Source organism: Rhinolophus sinicus, linkage group LG10 (genome assembly GCF_036562045.2).
Source record: "Rhinolophus sinicus isolate RSC01 linkage group LG10, ASM3656204v1, whole genome shotgun sequence".
NCBI classification, from domain to species: Eukaryota; Metazoa; Chordata; class Mammalia; order Chiroptera; family Rhinolophidae; genus Rhinolophus; species Rhinolophus sinicus.
This window is the reverse complement of record NC_133759.1, coordinates 89780991-89797503: the sequence shown is the minus strand read 5'-3', so window position 1 is coordinate 89797503 and position 16513 is coordinate 89780991. Positions and strand designations below refer to the sequence as shown.

At 53.4% G+C, this 16513-nt stretch overlaps 2 protein-coding genes across 13 annotated transcripts in view; one reads left to right on the top strand and one right to left on the bottom strand.

The window, feature by feature from the left end:
* TNIP1 (TNFAIP3 interacting protein 1) overlaps positions 1-7065 on the top strand; it is a 48760-nt gene extending 41695 nt beyond the window's left edge. For 6 of the 12 annotated variants that reach the window (XM_074313800.1, XM_074313796.1, XM_074313797.1 and 3 more), the window contains 6 exons: positions 1455-1586; positions 2678-2803; positions 3332-3397; positions 4069-4260; positions 5642-5732; positions 6260-7065. In XM_074313800.1, the coding sequence (XP_074169901.1) occupies positions 1455-1586; positions 2678-2803; positions 3332-3397; positions 4069-4260; positions 5642-5732; positions 6260-6318 (666 nt within the window). In that variant the 3' untranslated portion in view covers positions 6319-7065. Of the gene's footprint in view, positions 1-1454; positions 1587-2677; positions 2804-3331; positions 3398-4068; positions 4261-5641; positions 5733-6224 lie in introns of all 12 variants that reach the window. The other 6 variants (XM_074313801.1, XM_019734318.2, XM_074313798.1 and 3 more) reach the window with 2 other exon arrangements.
* A 1675-nt stretch (positions 7066-8740) lies between these two features.
* Positions 8741-16235, bottom strand: GPX3 (glutathione peroxidase 3). The gene is made up of 5 exons (XM_019734325.2): positions 16065-16235; positions 11182-11335; positions 9919-10036; positions 9370-9469; positions 8741-8996 (listed from the first exon to the last, which is right to left on the bottom strand). Exons 1-5 carry the CDS (start codon positions 16149-16151, stop codon positions 8775-8777), a joined length of 681 nt encoding a protein of 226 aa, XP_019589884.1. The 5' UTR covers positions 16152-16235; the 3' UTR covers positions 8741-8774.
* Positions 16236-16513: the final 278 nt, after the last annotated feature.

Sequence of the window (16513 nt, the reverse complement as noted above, 5' to 3'; positions counted from 1 at the left end):
AGTCCCAGCTCCAACACTGTACCCTCCTCTCGGGGCCTCAGTGTTGCCATCTGATCCCTGGTTGGACTCACTCTATCCCTGCGCACCTTCAGGGCAGGGGTTAGAAGAGGGAGCTTTGAGAGGAAATGTGCTCTGCAGGCCTGGAGGACTTGTTGAGTCTGGCTCACCTTTTCCCTTCCATTTTGATGTTTGAAAAGCATTGATTATGCTGAGTCTGGAGTCCTGTGACCTGCTCTCAGAGAAAAGAATGATTTGTCCCGAGCTGGGAACTCGGGGTCTGAATCCTGGCAGGATGTCGTATGTGGCGCTGATTGGAGAGATGACCCAGGCAGAATCACTGCCGTCCAGGTTTCCTGGAACAGCTGGGGACAGAGACCCTGATGTGGATGACTGTACAAGGCTCTCCCTGTCCCTGGAGCCCAGTCTTCTCACCTCAAAATGGGTCGAATGGAGTAGGAGGATGAAGGGGAGCCACATATTCCCCTGCAGCACCCTAAATTGACTCTTGGCTCAGCAGTTGCCTTGTGTTTCTGGGGGAGTCGAGGAGACCAAGTGGGGGCCCAGGTCCAAGTTGGGGAAGGTTTCCTTTATCTCCCCAAGGTCCAGGGAGGCACCATGGGCAATGCTGGCCAGGGAGCTGACGTCCAGGTGCTGATGAGGATGGCCAGTCTCGAGAGGTGGTCCAAAGTCCCCAAGTAACATGTTAGCAGGGTTGAAGGAGTAAACCAGTTAATGGAAACCTTTTAAGAAGATGTGAGCACACAATTTACATAAAAGAAAGAGTTTTGTGAGTATGGTAGGAAAAGGGTGGTTTTTTCTCTCTTTTCAAATGTTATTTGGTGATGTTTCAGCCCATTTTCAGGTTTAGAAAAGTTAACTAAGTTGAAGTTAAATCCAGTTTAATCTAACTTCAGAAGAGGTGAGGATCGAAGGGTTGACCCTGTGGGAATGGACTGTGGAAGCTGAAGAACCTCAGGGCAGGGCAGTTGTTGAGGAGACTGAATGCTTCCCCAAAGGACTTAATATTCCTTCTAGGTCTGGGTGCTGGAATTGAACCACATCTGCTCAGGGAAGGGGAGATTCTCCCTCTACCTGAAGATCCCAGATTAGGCTGCTGGTTAGGAGCACACAGTGGGGTTGAATCCCTGCTTTGCTTCTTACTAGCTGTGTGACTTTGGACAAATCACTTCAGGTCTCTGAACCTCAGTTTTCACATCTATAAAATGGGGATGATGATCATATAGTCTTTTGTTCTGAGAACTGTGGAGAGGATTCAATGAAATGATGTGTAGATAGTATTAATAAATAAGGCAACATTTATTAAATTGTGCTGGTGATGGTGGTTATCGTTATCAGTATTATCAGGAAGGGGGTCCCTGAGGATGACCCCTCCAATGGGATCTGACTTCCTGGGCTTTTGCTGATGGGCCCATCTCCTCTCTTCCTGATCCCAGGCCCTGGAGGAAGCATTGAGCATCCAGGCCTCCCCATCATCTCCCCCAACAGCTTTTGGGAGCCTGGAAGGAGCTGGGGGCCTCCTAAGAAAACAGGAGCTGGTCACACAGAACGAATTGCTGAAACAGCAGGTGAGCCTGAGGGGAGGAGGCCAGGTAGGAGGTGCTCAGTGGGAGCTGGAGCATTCCTGAGGGCCCAGGATGGGCTCACAATCACGTGGAAGCTGTATAACCAGGACCCTGGCCTAGTTATATAGGTTTGTCCTTTCCAGCAGTGTGTCCCTAACTAGGTCACTTTCCTGCCACTTCTGTGATTTAGCCATGTCTATACCGCAGCTGTGCTACTATTTACCTAATATTTAAAAAATAAATTAGTTTCATTAAATGTAATTATATCACTACTAGAAATAGAAAAACCTGTTTATTATTTGCCATATATAGAAAGTAACCATAAGCAAGAAATAGAGTAAAAGCAAAACAGTGTTATTGAACTTGAGCTAGATACGCTTGTCTCAGAAGACTCTGCACTTGAGTCCATTTTCCCTTTGCTTAAGGGAAATGAACACATACTAGAAAGGCATTAAAGACATATTAGCATAAAACAGAGACTTTTCTCCTGGAGGAGCGGAGGAGGTTTGAAAGGAGATTGAAAAGGTCATGGCTCTCCCATGTGTTTCTATGGTAGCCATGCTTTGGATCCTCCTACGTCATCTCAGACCAGTCAGAATCTCACTGAGCGGCCTTAAGGATGTGAAACTGTAGGTGCAGAGACAGAGGCAGGGCCTTTTCCCAGCCCCTTCCCTTCCAGGCACCCTGGGAGACCTGGGAGAGTTTTGTAGGCCTTTTGCTCCCTGAACTGGTCTTCCACCCACACGGTGGTCCTGTGGCCTCCGCCTCCCTGAGGCTGGAGCAGAGTGAAAGGACTGGCTGATGGCTGTCAACCTTTTAGTTCCCCCAAAGCCATGGATGCCTTGTTTAAATAAAGCCCTGTGTTGAAACCCAGAATATAAACTAGAGGGACCTAGAACCACTGTTTGAAGTTGGGGGTATGGCTGGAGGTGTACCCATTCCCTTCCCTGCGGGGGCTGTCGAAACAGGGTGATAGGACGTCTGTGACTCCCAGTAGCAGGCCTGGGCTGCTGGGCCCGAGTAGGTCTGCGCCTCCGCTCAGAACGGCCCTTCCTTTTTCACCCCTCTCCCTTCTCCCCTCCCCGCGTCTCCAGGTCAAGATCTTTGAGGAGGACTTCCAGAGGGAGCGTAGCGATCGAGAGCGCATGAATGAGGAGAAGGAAGAGCTGAAGAAGCAGGTGGAGAAACTGCAGGCCCAGGTCACCCTGTCGAATGCCCAGGTGCAAGGAGCTGGACCAAGGAAGGGGCTGTTGGCCTGTCCTCACGGGGAGGGGGACATGCATTGGAGGGTCCTGGTGAGACTGGATATCCGGAGACTCGCTGGTTCTGCGGCTAAATTTCTCTGCACCTCAGCAAGACCCTTCCCCTCTGTGACCTCTAGCTCTGGCTTTTCACAATCGGTTTGGATGCCTTTAAAGAGCAAATTCAGGAACTGTTCCTGAGCCAGCCACCCACTCTCTCACAGAATGCAACTGAAAGTGATACTACGGAAGCACAGAAGCAGGGAGGCTCACAGGAGCCCTCCTGACAGGTGTTCCGACTTCCCAGGAGTAGGCCTGACCTGTAGCCAATGTCTTGGGCTGTGCGGTGTCCCCTGAGGCCCTTCCTCAGGGCTGGCCAGGCAGGACAGCTTGGACTGGGAGCCCTGCTCATCTGTTGGGCAGCCCTGGGGCTGCTTAGGCCCTGGGTCCAGGGTTGGCCAGGGAGCACCTGGGCCAACGATCTTCTCTCTCTCCTTCCTTCCTCAGCTAAAAGCATTCAGAGATGAGGAGAAGGCGAAAGAAGCCCTCAAACAGCAGAAGAGGAAAGCAAAGGTGAGGGGGCTTGAGGGAGGAAACAGCCCTTACCTTGCCTTCCCTTCTTCAGGGAGCTACAGTCTGAAGGGAGAGACAGTGTTTGTTCAGGTGTCCAACTAACTAATGAGGTGATGCAGGGGGAGCATTTAGATCAGTACTTGGTACAGAGTAAGTGCTCACGACACATTAGCTGTCATCATTGCTGATATTCTGTGTGTCCATGTGCCAGCCTTCCCTGTGCATGTACCAGCCTTCCCTGCCCACGTACTAGCCTTCCCTGCCCATGTGCCAGCCTTCCCTGCACATGTGCCAGCCTTCCGTGCACATGTACCAGCCTTCCCTGCCCATGTGCCAGCCTTCCCTGTGCATGTGCCAGCCTTCCCTGTGCATGTGCCAGCCTTGTGCATGTTCCAGCCTTCCCTGTGCATGTGCCAGCCTTCTGTGCACATGTACCAGCCTTCCGTGCACATGTACCAGCCTTCCCTGCCCATGTGCCAGCCTTCCCTGTGCATGTGCCAGCCTTGTGCATGTACCAGCCTTCCGTGCCCATGTACCAGCTATTCATGCTCATGTACCAGCCTTCAGAGAACTAAAATCCTAAATAAAGAAGGGGAGATAAGATGGGTATCACTGGGGGTGGCCTGTGCAGCCCATCACAGGCCAGAGCCAGAAGTGAGCTTTTCTTACAGGCCTCGGCAGAGCGCTACCACATGGAGCCTCACCCGGAGCACCTCTGTGGGGCCTACCCCTATGCCTACCCGCCCATGCCAGCCATGGTGCCACACCATGGCTTTGAGGACTGGACCCAGATCCGCTACCCTCCACCTCCCATGGGCATGGAACACCCACCCCCACTCCCCAACTCGCGCCTCTTCCATCTGGTGAGTCTGTGTCCCTCCTTCACTCCAGGACACACATGGAGGCCACCCCAGGCCCTTTCCAGAGGGCAAGGTCAAGTGAGGGTGTCCGAAACTGCATGCTTGGCTCCTTTGGGAACAGCAGTGAGGTGTGCAGGCAGGTGTCCAGGGCCTGGCTCTGGCCTGCTCTCCCAGGGCAAGGTCGCTGATGGAGGACGGAAAAGGCTGAGCAAGAGAGCAGGGCAGCAAGGAGGGCGCCCTCCAGCTAGCCAGGCCAGGGCTACCAGAGTTTGGGTTTGACATTTTCTTACAACTCTCACATGCAGTCGGGTACCATCAGACATTCCCTCCCTTGCTTTTTCCTCTTCTTCTCAGCTCTGTTTTCAGTTTCTTCTCCTTTTCTCTCTCGTTGCTTTCTTTTCTTTTCCTTGCTTATCATTCTTTCTCCAAAGAGCTGCGGTCTCCTGTTCCATTCGCTCCATGCTTCTGCCACCGCCCCCTCAGGTATCCCCACTCTCACCTGGACAAAGGAGAGCAGCCTCCTATCCGGGCTCGCTGAGCTTCTCTCCCTATGACCATTCTGTACACACATGTTCTTTAAACACTGGTATAGTGTGGGGCTTAAGAGATGGACTCTGGGCTTACAGAGAGCTGGATTCTAATAGAAGTTTGGCCACTTTCCTAGATGGATGACCTTCAAAAAGTTACTTAACCCCTCTGAGCCCCCGTTTCCTTACCTGTAAAATGGGAATGGCAACCTAGGTAGTTGTAGGGATTCGACTATAGTCGGCCCTGCATATCACAGATTCTACATCGAGGATTCAGTCAACTGTGAATTGAAAATCTTTTGGGGAAAAGTTACATTGTTGCTGATGTGTACCATGTAGTTAGGCCTTGGATGGTTGTGTCTGTACTAAACATGTACAGACTTTCTTCTTGTCATTATTCCCCAAACAATACAGTATAAGAACTATTTACATAGTATTTACATTGTATTAGGTATTATAAGTAACCTAGAGATGATTTAAAGTATGCAGGAGGATGTACACAGGATATATGCAAATACGACAGCATTCCCTATAGGGGACGTGGGCATCTGGATTTGGGTGTCCTCGGGGGGTCCTGGAACCAATCCCCCAAGGATACCAAGGGACAACTATATACTTGATTAACATGTATTTAGTACTGTTTTAGTATGGTACCGTGTTTCCCTGAAAATAAGACCGGGTCTTATATTAAGGTTTGCTCCAAAAGACGCATTAGGGCTTATGTTCAGGGAATGTCATCCTGAAAAATCATGTCAGGGCTTATTTTCCAGGTAGGTCTTATTTTTGGGGAAACACGGTAGCTGCTATTGTAATTTTTGAGTGTGGTTTCTGATTACTAAGTACCAGATTTGTTGCAGCCGGAATACACTTGGCGGCCACCCTGTGGGGGGATGCGCAATCAGACCTCCCAAGTAATGGACTCGCCTACGGCCAGGCCTGCAGAACCAGGTAAGCGTGATCCCCTAGTGTAAAGGAGTTTTGTGAGAGTCGCAGCTGCGCAGAAACGGAGCCAGCTCTGCTAGGAGGTAGTGTGCCCTTTCACAGTGTGCAGGCAGAGGCTGCAGGTGACTAGGGGGGAGCGTGGTTGGGGAGTTAGTGGTTGGAAGGAGGGATTGGGCTGCTCCTTCATTTTCTCGTGTTCCCAGCAGAACCCTGGAGGTTCAGTAGAGCCCCTCGGAGGCTGCCCTGATGAGGGGCAGAGAGGGTGGCCAAAGGGCAGGGCTGTCCCCGCTTCCAGAACTAGTCCACTTTTGGGATCTTGAGCCAGAGACTGACTAGGCTGCAACACTTCCTACATCAGGGACTTTGGGCAAGTTTTTTACAACCTCTCTGTGCTTCAGCTCCCTACATCTAAGTGCTAAATGCACTTAGCCAAGGGCCTGGCATCAGTAACACGCAATAACTCTGTTATTTTCACTGTCACTGGATTGGTTTCCACAGGACTTTGAAACCTACTATACCACATCTTCTTTCAGTCCTCAAAATTTGTGTTTCTTTAGACTCCACAAAAAACGACCGCGAGGGGCCTCAATGAGACCAGATTGCATCACTTGGCTCCACCTTCGTCTTCCAGAGCCCGCTGACCTCAGATTATTGAAAAACTAGAGGCCATGTGCTCTGTGTGGCCAGAGCCTCAGCCAGACAGGAAGCTGAGATGGGTGACCAGTTTGTGCACTGGCCCCAACCTGAACTGTTTACAGATGGGAGGCTCCCCCCAGGTTTCCATCAGGCCCCATCTTTGGAGTGACCAGGAAAAAGTCACTGTCCTGCCACCTAGTGGAGAGGCCTCATCCTGCTTTGACCTGCCATCCTTTGTGGAATCCATCGGGGGACGTCAATCTCAAGAGTGGGATGCAGCTGAGACCACTTTCTCTTGACACTTCCCCAGAAGTGGTTCCAGTCCCTCTGGGGACCACGTTCAATTCATATGTATGTTTAAGTTTGCTTTAAGCTCTGTAGTAGCAGGACCTGCATCATGCCCATCCCTTCCCCTCCGAGAGGAGGCGTGGGAAGAATGGGTTTGCCTCCAGGAGCAGAAGACAAGGACAGGATGTCTGCTGTCGGGCCCTCCCTCTCTGCCCATGGCAGCCTTGCTACCACCACCACAGCCTGGGAAAAAGGCCACTCCAGCCACATCCAGCAAGGGGCCCAGCCTGAGGCCGTCAGGCTTTAGGCCTCACCACTGGAGGCTTGTGGTGCTGGAGGCCCAGATTGGGGCGGCTGTCCGTCCCTGGGCAGCTCTTTGCATGAAATCTTGGACATAAATCCAAGTGAAAGTTTCTGTAATGGTGTTCTTTTATGTCTCGGCTAATGTTCCCCTCCTAGTCAGAGTACTGCTTTCCTCGTCCCTGCCCTCTCTGCCCTGTTCCCCCGTCTCCTGAGAGCGTCGCCATTACTCTTGGCTGATATACCCTGGGGCCCTGCTCAGAGCTTCCATGACAGTGGGGCATCCAGGGACAGTGGGAGGAGCCTGGGCTGGGAATCAGGCGACCTGGGTCCAAATTCCAATCTTACATCTCACTTATCAGGAGACCTTAGGCAAGGCCTGGCCCTTCTGTGAGCCTCAGTTTCTTCACCTGTCAAATGGAACACCTCACTTCAGCCCTAGCCACCTTGGAGAATTGTGGGAGGGAATGAGAGTAGATGTGAACTAGTTTTATAAACTCCAGATGCTGAGTGAGAAGCATAGTGGGCCTAGGTAGAAACCAAAAAGCAGGGGCCTAAAGGACTCCATTTCTTTTCTCATTCCCCAACCCCCACCCACCGCCAGCTGTGGTGGCCCCATTGCGGAAACACCAGAGTAGACTCAGCTGCTGCAGAAAGGCCTTTACTGGGCAGACGGGGGTGAGTCTTTTGCCATTGGGCCAGGGTGAGCAGTGAGGGCACATTCTCCGAAGTAGTGGGGGTGGCATCCCTGCCGGGGGCCTCAGCCTGAATGCACTAAAGGCTGGCCCTTCCGACAGGCTCAGGGGAGGTCCGCCCATAAGGGCTTCGGGCCCCTCCTTCATGGAGAAGCCACCCCTGAACTGGGGAACGTGGCCCTTGCTGTCACATCTGCCTTGGCTGCTCAGGGAGCACGGTGGGGTGGGGGAGGGGGCTGGGAGGGCCCTTCAGGAAGGAATGAGCTGTATGATGGAGAGGAGAGAGGTCGGGCAGTGTGGCGGACCCAGAAACTTCTGGGCACTTCAGTGGTGGTATTTGGAGGCAGTGGCAGATGCTGACCCCAAAGCTGAGGTCTAGGTAGAGCAGAAGAGTTGGATCTAGCGCTGGTTTTTTCTTTGGGCTCAGCTGAAAGTGAATTGTTGTCATTGGAGCAGAGAACTGGAGAGAAAGGGGTGTTATTATCTGGTACTCTCCACGGTACAAAGCTGTGGCACACATATTGGTGCACAAGCCTACAGGGAGGCACGTGGCTGCACACGCATGTGCATCCCCACACAACTAGGCACACGTTTGTGTTGGGGTGGGGGAGGGGGCGGGAAGGGGGCTGGGAGGGCCCTTCAGGAAGGAATGAGCTGTATGATGGAGAGGAGAGAGGTCGGGCAGTGTGGCGGACCCAGAAACTTCTGGGCACTTCGGTGGTGGTATTTGGAGGCAGTGGCAGATGCTGACCCCAAAGCTGAGGTCTAGGTAGAGCAGAAGAGTTGGATCTAGCACTGGTTTTTTCTTTGGGCTCAGCTGAAAGTGAATTGTTGTCATTGGAGCAGAGAACTGGAGAGAAAGGGGTGTTATTATCTGGTACTCTCCACGGTACAAAGCTGTGGCACACATATTGGTGCACAAGCCTACAGGGAGGCACGTGGCTGCACACGCATGTGCATCCCCACACAACTAGGCACACGTTTGTGTCAGGCTGGGACCTTGTGTGATAGGGAGGGTGTGTGGTGGGAGTGTGGTGTGGCTGGAGAAATGGGTTCCTTCCTGAACAGTCCCTCCGCAGCCCTGCGTGATGGACATGGTAGGGGTGGGGGGGAGGGGAGCAGGCCTCAGTTACTTCCGCGTGACTCCCAGGGCTGCCTTCTGCTTCATGTAGGACAGGATGTCCATCTTGATGTTGCTGACTGTGGTCCGGTGGTACCAGCGCATGATGGGTACACCGTCTGGCCCCACCAGGAACTTCTCAAAGTTCCAACGGATGTCATGGATCTTCATGGGATCCCAGAAGAGGCGGTGCGATGAGCCCAGGAGCTCCGAGGTGGGAGGACAGGAGTTCTGGAACAGGGGTGAGAGGAACGTTAACCCTGGGTGGGGCCCCTCCCACTCTTCCTCCTAGGCCTTCCTCGGGGTAGGACAGCCTGGCACTGAGGAAGTGCCAGTTTGGGAGCTCAAAGACCGAATCCCAGAACCATCTTTAGCTCTAGCCGATTGTGAAACCCTTAGCTTTTCCCTTCTGGGGCCCTGGCTGGGCCTTATTTGTAAAACAGGCTGATGAGATCCTAGGATCTGCAAAGCCCGCCAGTTGGAATAATAGATGCTAAGAGCCCAGGAGCAGGGCAGGGTGGCATGGGCCTGGAGCAGCTGGAGCCCAGGCCGCAGCCAGCTGCAGTGGGCAGAGGGGCTCCCGCAGAGGTGGCTGTGCACTTACCTTCAGGAACGTGTAGACCTTCTGTTCTTTCTCTCCGTTCACATCTCCTTTCTCAAAGAGTTGGAAATTGGGGACGAAGCCTCCACCTGGTCGGACATGCCTAGAGGAATGTTCTTATGTGGGTCCCAAGGAGATGGTTGGGCACAGGGCTCAGAAATGAGAGGGAGGGACAGCAGGGGCGGGGGTGTTAGGAATCCGGATCTTACTCAGTAGTGGGCAGTGGGAGCCAAAGAATGTTGAATGGCTTGGCATAATGTGGGTGTGCCGTCTTCTTTTTCCAGTTTGGTACTTGCTCAGTCACCCCTGCCCTCCCCCCACGTCACCCACACAACCAGTCATCCCTGTCGCTCTCCCTTTTTTTCTCCCGTCTTCCCCTCATTTCACTAAACGGGGGTTCCTGGGATGGGAGAGTTGTTTAGGTGGCTGATAAATCCCTCATGAGTAGGGGCCAATGCAAGAGAGGCCTGGAGCCTGAGGCCTCAGGAGCCGGGGCACAGGGTGGGCGTGCTGGATGGAGGCGCTTCCTCAGGACGCTGAGTGAGCACTCACTTGAGGGTAGGTAGGATCTCCGAGTTCTCTCCTGGCTCCTGTTTTCCGAATTGGTTGCAGGGGAAGCCCAGAATGACCAGGCCGAATGGTTCAAGCTCTTCCTGTAGTGCATTCAGTTCTGGGCCAGGGAGAGAGAGCAGAGGGGGGGAGCTGGTGAGGAGCCCTGCCGCATCCATACCGCTGAAATCCCTGGGGCCTGACAGTAGGCTCTTGCCCAAGATCACGCAGCAAATGTGTCAGTGTTGGAATTCAAGTCCCGTCCTCCTGACTCTAAGCTGGATAGGTTGGAGGTTTTGGGGGAAAGAAAGTAATACCCTTTCTCAAATCAGTAGTCAGTCACCCACCCACTGCCAAGGCAGGGCTCCTTCAGGACTCTGAGGGTTGAGTTTCCTGGAGCAAGAACCATCCATTGCTGGGAGAAAGCAGAGGACTTCCCTGGGGGTAGGGGGCTGACACCCCTCCTAGACTCTGGGAATTCAGGGATCCGAGGAATGCCTTGGCCCAGCTCCCTCAGTGTTCCTGGCCTGTACAAGGCCAGCACCCAACCTATCTCTTGCACAAACACACTGCTCTATTCCAAGGGCTTGACAGCAGCATTCTAGACAGCAGCCCCTGCCGACGGCCATCCAGCCCTCTGTCGTTCGACTTCCAGGAATCCGCCTGATTGCCAGGCAGAACATTCAGGGTCAGACTGCTCTCACCTCCTAGCCCCTCCCACCAGACTGCTCAGCCCCAGAGCAGTTTCCTGTGGGTGCTGCCAGCTGCCTTTGGCCTGCTTGGTCCCTCTTCACTCTGCCTCAACTAAGAAGGAAGGAGTGAGGATACCAGGGATCAAGAAACCCAGCTGAAATGGCCTCGAGGCTCATTGCCTGCTTTCCAGATAAGGGCCAAGAGAAGCGCTAAGGCAGATGCGGCTGAGGGCAAATGAGAAATTCTCAGCAAGACAAAGCTACCATTCCTTACTCCGGTGAAAGGATACTTCAGGCACAAACCCAACCTCCTCCATCCCTCTGCTTTTCGGGCAGTTGTGCCCAGGGATAAAGAAAGACAACAGAATCTTCCGAACATGTTCAAAGGCAATCAGACCTCAGGCTTAGGTAATGATCTTCACAAAACCGTGGAACACAGAATTGAGATACACGGTTTGGAATCTCATGGACAGTCACCCCTTCCCCCTTCCACCAGAAAAGTGCTTATGACTGAAATATGCCCAACTGGCAGAAACAGCCCCAAATAAAGCAGGGAGAAGGGGCGGGCTCTTACCAATGTACTGGCTCGTCAGGCCTCAGTAGCTGGCCACGTTGACAAACAGGACGTATTTGCCAGCATACTGCTTGAAGGGGATGTACTCCTCTCCGTTGAGGGTGAGGGCTCCATAGTCATAGATGGTGCCACTCACGCCAGCATAGCAGTCCGTCTGGAACAGAAGACCAGCGTCGGAGCGGTTAAAGCTGGAAGGGAACTTAGATATCTGCATTTTCAAGATAACAAAAGATTATCTTGGATGTCTTTCAAGACCACTCTAAGCATTGGAACTGGACTAGAACCAAGGTCTCCTAATTCCTTGTGCAAGATATGATAATGAAAGCACTGCATATGCTGGTGAGTGCTATGGAGACCTGCAGAACTACTGGGGTCATTACTTCATATCACATGTCAACTTATAGACATTGGCGTCCCAGGCTCTGAGGGACACTACCCTGACAGGCGTGGTTGCCTTACTAGATGGGCTGATGGAGACTGGTTGGGTGGCTGGTGCAATAATCCAGGCAAGTGATGGTGAGGGCCTGAACTGGACCACGGTGAAGGAAGAGCTGAGAGGGAAGAAGGCAGCGGCAGTGTGGCCAGTGGTGAGATTCAGACATTCCAAACCTGGAGGCCTGGAAAGCTGAGGCTGTTGTTATAAAATAGGCACAGAGGAATAGGAGTCAGGCATGGGGAAAGGCCTGCCGTGAGGATGAAATAAGGTGGGAAGGGTACAGCACAGCGCCTAAAACATATGAGATGTTTCCTGTAAGTGAACACTTGTGACGATGACCATTGTGCCTTCCTCTGGCCAGCGGCTGCTCCAAAGTCAACCTCCAGAACAAGGAGGGACAGCGTTCAAGGGACTGCAAGTTGGGGGACGTGGATTCCACATCCAGCTCTGCCACGAACTCCTTGGAGGGTCCTGGATGGACCTTTCTCTTCTCTGGGCCTGTTTCCTTTTATAAAATGAGAGCCTTGAACTGGATCAGCTGTTCTCACCCATGATGGCTTGAGAGCATCTTCTCAGTGGGAGAGGAAGGAATGGGGTTATTAACAAGCATTAGATTGCATTTGACTCCACTCTGCCTCTCCCTCATCCTTGGCCCAGACCACAAAAAATCTGGGTCTACTCTTGAAAGGGGGTCATGGTTTCAGTAGCACAATAAGCAGGTGGGCCGGTGGTGATGGGAAAGGAAAGAGCTTGCCACCGTTGTTTCAGGTAACCTCGAAGCTGCTTTCTGGCCCTGCCATCATATGAGAAGTGGAAAGGCAATAAACAAATCGAGTGCAAACTATGATAGACCGGGAGAGATGGAGACAGGTGATAGGAGTTAGAGAGGCAAATCCACGCCCTCTCTTCCCATCAATCCTGGAAGACTTGCTGTTGAAGTGAAGGAAGCACCTCAGCCCAACTGGCTGAAGGAAGCCATCTGGGCTGGCAGGGTGTGGTCCCAGGAGGGTGTAGAAAAGCTGCCTCTGTCTTGAAGATGCCACAGGCCTGCTGAGCCAGGTGAGGCTGGGTCCCTCCGTTCCCTGACAGCTGCGGGCTCTCTTGGCTTTGGTGCACATTCCCTGCTTTACATTAGTCTAATATTCCATGCCCCGTGACGTTTGGTGGGTGCTGGGAGCAGGCCTCAGACCTCCACTCAATATTCCTCCAGCCCCTGAGCCTCCTTGGTCCCAGCTGGGGTCATTTCTACCTCAAAGTACAAACAACTAGGGCACAACAAACACAGCCCAGCTGGCCACAGAGGTCTAGCAGCCAGAAGGCAAGGCCTCCCTGCCCAGCCCCCCCGCCCCCCCCAATCTCTGGGAAATAGAGATTAAATAAACCAAACTCTGGGAAACAGAGAAAGAGCCAAGAGGTTGTCCAAATAACGAAAGCTTGTAAACATCAGGAGGATCGGCTTCTGGGTACTGTTTCCGGGTGGGGGTGGGGCAAGGGGTATCTCCTCTCATCAGGTTTTAGATGTTTGCTGGCTCTGTAGCCCTAGGCAAGTCACTTTCACTCTCTGAGCGAGGGTAATACCAACTGCCTCCAAAAATGGCTGTGAGACCCTCTTGGCAGATCAAACTGTCTTGAAAGGCTCTTGGAAAGAAATCACCACATCAAGGGATAGCGATTTTTCTGCCTGCAGCTAGGGTAAAGGGCCCTGTTGTTCCCACATTGTTGTGAAGAGGGCTTTGATGTTCCCCAGCCAATGAAGAAGACAGCCCCCCCCCACCCCCATCTGAAGAAGACGTCTCCCGGAGGAGGGACAAGTGACAGAGCTTCCAGGATTTCTACTGGGCCCAGTGAGGTGAGTGCAGTGGGTTCAGACCAATGGGGATCAGAGAATGGCCCAGGGTGGGGGAAGCCAAGGCCTGCACTCCCCCCTGGGCACTACAGCCCAGTTCTTCCTTGAGCCCTTTTCCTTCCTCTGGGTCTATGGACTCCCAGAGCCCTGCACCTTAAACAGGGGAGGCCAGAGGCGAAGGAGGGGCAGGCTGTGAGAGTGCCTCAATCCTCACACAGTTGGACCAGACAGGAGAGCTCTGATGGCTCGAGAGTTGGAGGCGGGTAGAGACTCAGCCAGGACCCCTGCTGGCTGCCTTGGGCTACTGGTCTTGTGTCTCTTCTCTCCCATCTTCCTACTCCCATCAGTGTGATGCTGTGAAAAGAAAACTAGACTGGGGGCAGGAGATCTGAGTTCTGGGCCTGGCTGGGCCTCTGACTCTGACCACTCCTTTCCTGGCTCCTCCATTGTGAGATGCGGTCAGATTCAGTGCTGGCTTAAGCGCCGCCCTTCAGCTCTGTCAGCCTGTGGTTCCTCGATTTCTCCGCCTGGTTTAGTCACCTAGAAACCAGCGGTTACTAGGGTCCTGTGCACGTCAGCAGTTGTTACTCTCTCCAGCTTCTGCAGTCCTTTTATAGAGCAAGGACAGGGAGCCTTGGCAACCTTAAGCTGGACTGGAGAGGGGACATGGCAAGGAAAGGAGGATTCCCTTTGTTCTGTAGCCTGTCCTTTTGAATTGGAAGGAGGCAAACATCCCTCTGGGGCTGCCATCTTTTGCCCATCCCATTCTCCATATGCCCCCCCACCCCTCCCCTTGGCTCTGGAGTGGGAGTAAGGTAAGTCGCTGAGTCCTAGAATCCAGGGCTTGACATTCAACTCTAAGGATCTGGGAGGAGAGATGGGCATGGCCACCCAGGCTCTCATTAGCTAGCAAGTCGTAGCTTGTTGCATCTGATATGATCACACCTCACCCTAAGACTTGACGAGACCATACCCATCCTGTACTCTCTGAATCCATCTGTTTCTCCCCAGAGTTCTGCAGAGAACACAGTGTGATGAGTTATTCATGGGGGTCCATGTTCTTCCCTCTGGCCTGCGTGAGGCAGGGCCCGACCCTCCCTTCTCTTGTTCTCCCCAAACTGACGGTATAAGGCAGACTCCATGGTGGGGCCTGCCCACACCACCTCCACCCCACACCCTCAGTCTTGAGGTCAGCCCTATCCCTGCCCTGGAAAATGCCTTTTGAGTTGGGGATTGTGAACAAGGCTGGATCCAAAGGAGGAGGCTGGGAGGAAGTGGCTTCATAGCCATCTAGTCTCTAGGCTGACAACTCCGAGAAGGAACACACCGAATGGGATTTAGGCTAAGGACAGTACAGGGGATTGAATCAGACAGAAGGAACCCTGTGCTTGGAAGGGGCTTCCTGAGCAGTAGATAGAACTTTGGAAACAGAATCATGGACTCTTAAGATCTTAGAATAAAGACCCAGAAAATTCTAGAAACACAGAAGCTCTTTTTGAGCTTATGTGTATGTGTGCGTGTGTGTGCGCGTGCGTGCGTGCATGCGTGTGTGTGTGTGTCTCTGTTGGGCAATTGGAGACAGAAATCTCTCTCTTTGGGTCCATCCCTATGCCTGGCTTTTGCCTCCAGGTCCCACACTGGTGTATATAATCAAAAGAGATAGGCATGCTGGCCTCAGCATCCCCCTCTAGCTAAGAGTCACACACCCTGCTGGCCATAGACTCAGGCTCAGGGGAATTCTGCCTCTCATGCTGAGCTGGCAGTCCCCCACTTGCTCCAACGACCAGGTGTGTTCAGGACAGTATGCACAATGGGTGGTGGGTTGGGAGGCTGTCCCAGCGCAGGAAGCCTTTCAGAGAACAGTGTGTGGATGTTGCAGCTTCTCCAAGCATCCCCTCTGAAGTCTCAAACTTCATTTCACCGCTGCCCACCCCCCCACCCCCACACACACACCTACAGATGGAGAAACAGGACCAGAAAGGAGCAGCGGTCTACTCAGGGTCCTGGGTATTGTGCACTACCAGTCTGGAGCTTTTTCTGACACCAGTCTCTGTATCTTTTACCAATGCCCCAAATCCAAGTGCATTTCTACTTGGGTGTATTCTTGGGCTAGAAGAGCCCCCAAGGCAATTCTTCAAAATGGGGACCACCCAGCTGCGTTCTTTCCTTCCTCCTTGGCTGTCAGTCTCCCAAGAAACCTCGTCAGCCAACCAGATGCCAAGTCTCTCTCTAGGCCTTTTTCTGTGACTGCACCCCCTTCAGGCCTGACTGGAGCGGAGTAGCTCAGAAGTGACATAGATGTAGCAAGGCAACCCTGAGGTAGCCGTGGGGGAGAATCTCGAAATCCAGGAGAGGGACCTTCCTCCCATCCGGGGCTCTCAGGTCTCCAATAGGTGGAACTGCTCGGAGACTGACGGTCTGGGTGTGGGGGTCCAGGCGCAGTGGGGAGGCAACCGGAGTTAAGGGCGTCCCTCCCACCAAGGTGTTGCCCTTCTGGAGGGGAACCCGGAAAGAGGGGTGCCTCCCAGGAAAATGGACACCTGGGGGCTATGTTCATTCCCCGACCCGCCACCCTGACCCACACCCCAGAGGCTCACTCACCTTCGACTTCTCCTGCCCCCGGCTGGGCGGGACGAAGCCAGCCAGGAGCAGGGAGAGAAGGCAGGATGCCCGGAGCAGCCGGGCCATGGTGGGCTGGGGGCGCGTTTCGGGCTCGCCCAAGACGCTCTCTGATCCCGGGCCACCGTCGGTCTGAGGTGTCCGATGCTCAGGCACCTTTGAAGCCCTCAGTGATGACCAATCCGCAGCTGGCCCGGAGTCCTTGTAGCCAATCGCAGGGCCGCTCGCGTTTCAGGGGCGGGCACGACTTACTCTCCGTTTCTCCCTCCTCCGCAGGTCCCGGGCGACAGTGACGTGAGCAAGTCTGGGCAGAGAGGTGGGAGCCAGGTCCTTGTGGACCTGAGAGGGGCCCCCTCTTCTTTTGGTTTTAAAGTGCAACAGGAGGCAGGCACGATGTCCTTCAGCACAGCCAGGAAAAGGGCTTTAGATAA